Source organism: Phaseolus vulgaris, chromosome 3, assembly GCF_000499845.2.
Source record: "Phaseolus vulgaris cultivar G19833 chromosome 3, P. vulgaris v2.0, whole genome shotgun sequence".
NCBI lineage: Eukaryota > Viridiplantae > Streptophyta > Magnoliopsida > Fabales > Fabaceae > Phaseolus > Phaseolus vulgaris.
Window position 1 is genome coordinate 20,745,545 of NC_023757.2, and position 4,125 is coordinate 20,749,669.

Below are 4,125 nucleotides of genomic sequence, written 5' to 3' on the forward strand. Positions count from 1 at the left end.
TGAAATAGACTGGATTGAAAATGGGGTTATCAATAATGCAGGTGGGATTATTACATTATGGAGAAGGAGTTGTTTCCAATTATCAAGTTCTGTTAATGGAAATAATTTATCGATTATCGAAGGAGTATGTAAGGTTGGTGATAGAGTAAGAGTAATTATTGTGAATGTTTATAGCTTAGGTTCTTTGAAGGAAAAGAAAGTGATATGGGATGAGATTAATGCTTATAGAGCGAGTTAGTTAAATAGGATCTGGTGTGTAGTAGGGGACTTCAACTCAAATCAGAACAAAGGAGGAGATGAAAAGTTTGGTTGTGGGTTCGAATTATAGTAGAGAAATGCGGGAATTTAATGAGTTTATTGAAAAGGCTGAATTAATGGACATCCCGATGGTTGGTCGGAAATTCACATGGTACAAACCGAATGGTTATGCTAAAAGTAGAATTGATAGAGTCCTGGTCTCTAAGGAATGGATGGAGGAGTGGCCGAATAGTAAACAGTTCGTACTTAGTAGATCTGTTTCAGACCATTGTGCTTTGGTAATTAAAGACTCTTGTCCGGATTGGGAACCGAGACCTAATGGACATCCCGATGGTTGGTCAGAAATTCACATGGTACAAACCGAATGGTTCTGCTAAAAGTAGAATTGATAGAGTCATGGTCTCTAAGGAATGGATGGAGGAGTGGCCGAATAGTAAACAGTTTGTACTTAGTAGATCTGTTTCAGACCATTGTGCTTTGGTAATTAAAGACTCTTGTCCGGATTGGGAACCGAGACCTTTGCGTAGTCTGGATGTTTGGCAAAAAGACAGCAGATTTAAGGATTTTGTTCGATGTAAATGGCTTAGTTATGAAGTTCATGGTAGAGGTTTGTTTGTATTCAAAGAAAAATTGAAGAAGCTAAAATTTGATTTAAAAGTATGGAACAGAGAAGTGTTTGGTGATGTTAATCAGATAGGGGAGATTCTAAACAAGAAAATTGAGGAATTAGATGCTCGAGATGATGTTGAAGACTTAGATGAGGAAGGCAGAGTGGAGAGGAGGTCTTTACTAGCAGAACAAAATGAAAATGCTTTTAGACAAGAAGCGGTTATCCATCAGAAAGCTCGTCTTAAGTGGTTAAGAAATGGTGACCTTAATTCAAAATTTTTTCATTCGGCTGTTAAATGGAGGAGGGCGAGAAACGAAATTAATGGACTGTTTGTTGATGGTCATTAGAGTGAAGATAAGGAGGTGGTTAAAGGTAAGGTCAGAGACTACTTTAAGGCCAGGTTTGAAGGTGTTGATGGGCCTCAAGTCAGGCCGGGTAATGTGCCTTTAAACTCTATTTCTCTCGCTGACAATGAGATGTTGGTTAGTACTTTCTCCGAAGAGGAAGTCAAAGAGGCTGTGTGGGATTGTGATAGCTCGAAAAGCCCTGGTCCAGATGGCTTTAACTTTGGGCTCATTAAGTTTTGTTGGGAGTTTATTAGGGATGATACCCTTCTGGCCATAAACGATTTTGCTAGTGTTGGAAAATGGCCTTGGGGGACAAATGCGTCGTTTGTGTGTTTGGTCCCTAAGCTGGAGAATCCACAAAATCTATGTGATTTCAGACCTATTTCTTTGGTTGGGTGTCTATAAAATCATATCGAAGTTGCTCTCTCTAAGGCTTAAAAAGGTGATGAGTAAAATCATCGACTTGAGACAGTTTGTGTTTCTTGCTGGTAGGAGAATCTTGGACAGTGTGTTGGTGGCCAATGAGGTATTAGAGGAGGCAAAAAGGAGGAAGAAGAGCTGCTTATTTTTTAAACTGGATTATGAGAAGGCTTATGATTCGGTGAGGTGGGATTTCATTAGTTATATGCTTGAAAGGTTAGGTTTTTGTGAACAATGGATTGCTTGGATTAAATCTTGTTTGGAGTCTGCAACAGTATCTGTGTTGGTTAACGGCAGTCCGACTATGGAATTCGTTCCTTCAAAGGGTTTGAGACAGGATGATCCCTTGGCTCCGTTTCTTTTTCTTATTGTGGCTGAAGGTTTAGCAGGAGTGGTAAGGAATGCTGTCATGTCCGATTGGTTGGAGAGTATGGAGGTTGGGATGAATAAGGTTAAAGTTAATATGCTTCAGTATGCAGACGATACTTTGTTCTTCTGCAAAGCAACTTCCAAAAGTGTTTTCTGTTTAACAACTATTCTAAATTGTTTTGAGCTGGCTTCAGGTCTAAAGGTGAATTTTCTGAAGAGTAGTATTGGAGGTGTAGGGGTTGATGCTTTTACGATCAAGTGCTTCGCAAAAATGCTTAATTGTTATGTGATGAAATATCTTTTCAAGTATCTTGGGATGCCAGTTGGGGGGTGTCACAAGAAGGAAGCGTTTTGGGACGGGGTGGTTGAGAAGATAAAGGAAAGATTGGGAAGATGGAAAGGCAGAATTATTTCGATGGCAGGGAGGATTTTTCTAATTAAATCCGTTCTTTCAGCTATTCCTCTGTTCTATATGTCTTTGTTTAAAATTCCTGTTATTGTTGTGAAGAAAATTGTGAAAATCCAGAGGAATTTCCTGTGGGGTTGGAGGTCAGGTGGACGAAAGATTATGTGGGCTTCTTGGGAGAAGGTGTGTGAGCCACGTGAAGCTGGTGGTCTCGGGGTTATTAACATTAAGTTCTTCAATATTGCTTTGTTGGGGAAATGGATTTGGAGGTTGGGTTATTCCAAAGGTGGACTGTGGAAGGAGGTGGTAGACTCCAAGTATGGGGGTTGGAGAAATTTGAAAGGGCCAAGATCAAACAAGATTGGGTCCCTTTGGTGGCGGGAGCTAAAGGTGATTTGGTCGATGAAGGAGTGGGGGGAAAAGTTCGATGACCGTTTTAGGTGGAAAGTCGGTAATAGAAAGGAAATTAGGTTTTGGGAAGATAAATGGGTGGGCAATTTAGAGTTGAAAAATAAATTCCCGAGGTTGTTCTCTCTATGCGGGGATAAAGATCTGTTGTTGGAATGTTGTGGGGTCTGGGAAGAAGGAGATTGGAGTTGGAAGTTGGGGTGGAGAAGAAATTTGTTTGAATGGGAGAAGCCTTAGGTAGGCAAACTTTTTGAAGAGATTAGAGGGTTGAGTCTTGTTCCGGTTTTTGATGACACGTGGGTTTGGAGAGATGGTGCGTTTCCTGAATTCTCGGTTAAATCTGCTTATGGTGTTTTAAAGGGACATAGCGAGGGGGAATTGTCAAATTTGTACAAATTTTTCTAGAGTATTAAGGCTTTGCCTGCGGCCCAGGTTCTGGCGTGGAGGGTGTTGGAAAACAAGATTGCTACTAAAGTCAACTTGGCACGACGCAAGGTGATGACTGACGTTTTAGTTTATTGCTTTTGCAGGTTGAAGGAGGAATCTACTAGTCATTTACTCTTTGACTGTAGAATTGCTTGGCTCGTTTGGGTTCAATGTTTCGCGTGGTTAGGAGTGTCGTCGGTCGTTCCCATTGATCCTATTTCTCATTTCACGCATATTTGTAATGCTATAAATCCTTTCATCTCTGTCCTGGGAAGTGTGTGGATCTCGATGGTTAGAGATATTTGGTGCCATAGGAACAAGGTTATTTTTAAAGGAGGTGTGGTGGATCATTCAGAAATCTTCACTTTGGCTCAATTGAAGGCTTGGTCCTGGGTAACTTCTAAAATACCCTCTGCTTGCTTTTCCTTCTCTGATTGGTGTCTTGCCCCCCTATCTTGTTTGAAATCGATATAAATAGCCTGTTTCAGTTTAGGGTGATAGGTATCTTTATTTTGATGGATGTTGGTTTTTGTGGGCTGTTGGGTTGGTAGCTAAGGTTTGTTGTTCTATTGCTCCTTGATATGTTCGTAGTGAGTTTGTACTGGGTTTGTAATGTGTTTGTACGGGGTTTTTAGTGGTAGATTAATATTGGCTCTTTCATTGTGCTGGTTTGGGAGGTTCGAGATGTTGGATTTTATTGTATAAGTATGTATGAAGGTTGAATCATCCCTTAAGTGATTCTTGTTATTTAATCCTTATTGCTGATAAAAAAAAAACTCCCTCAGGGTCGTCCCATCATTTATATCCATGGACAACTCTTTTGGGCTATTTCACTTCTCATCGGTCCAAAGAATAGGCTCAATCGGCCCATTATATATATA

At 40.4% G+C, this 4,125-nt stretch overlaps 1 protein-coding gene across 1 annotated transcript; it reads left to right on the forward strand.

Moving 5' to 3' along the window:
• The first annotated feature begins 335 nt into the window (after nucleotides 1-335).
• LOC137839327 (uncharacterized) lies at nucleotides 336-1,620 on the forward strand. Its single transcript, XM_068648447.1, has 3 exons — nucleotides 336-455; nucleotides 547-1,086; nucleotides 1,216-1,620. The coding sequence occupies exons 1-3, from the start codon at nucleotides 336-338 to the stop codon at nucleotides 1,618-1,620; spliced, it is 1,065 nt and encodes a 354-aa protein (XP_068504548.1).
• Nucleotides 1,621-4,125: the final 2,505 nt, after the last annotated feature.

Coding starts and splice junctions, on each gene's coding strand:
- LOC137839327 (XM_068648447.1), top strand. CDS start 336: ATGCGGGAATTTAATGAGTTTATTGAAAAGGCTGAATTAATGGACATC. Junction 456..546: donor GTAGAATTGATAGAGTCCTG/GTCTCTAAGGAA, acceptor TGGTAATTAAAG/ACTCTTGTCCGGATTGGGAA. Junction 1,087..1,215: donor ATGCTTTTAGACAAGAAGCG/GTTATCCATCAG, acceptor GATGGTCATTAG/AGTGAAGATAAGGAGGTGGT.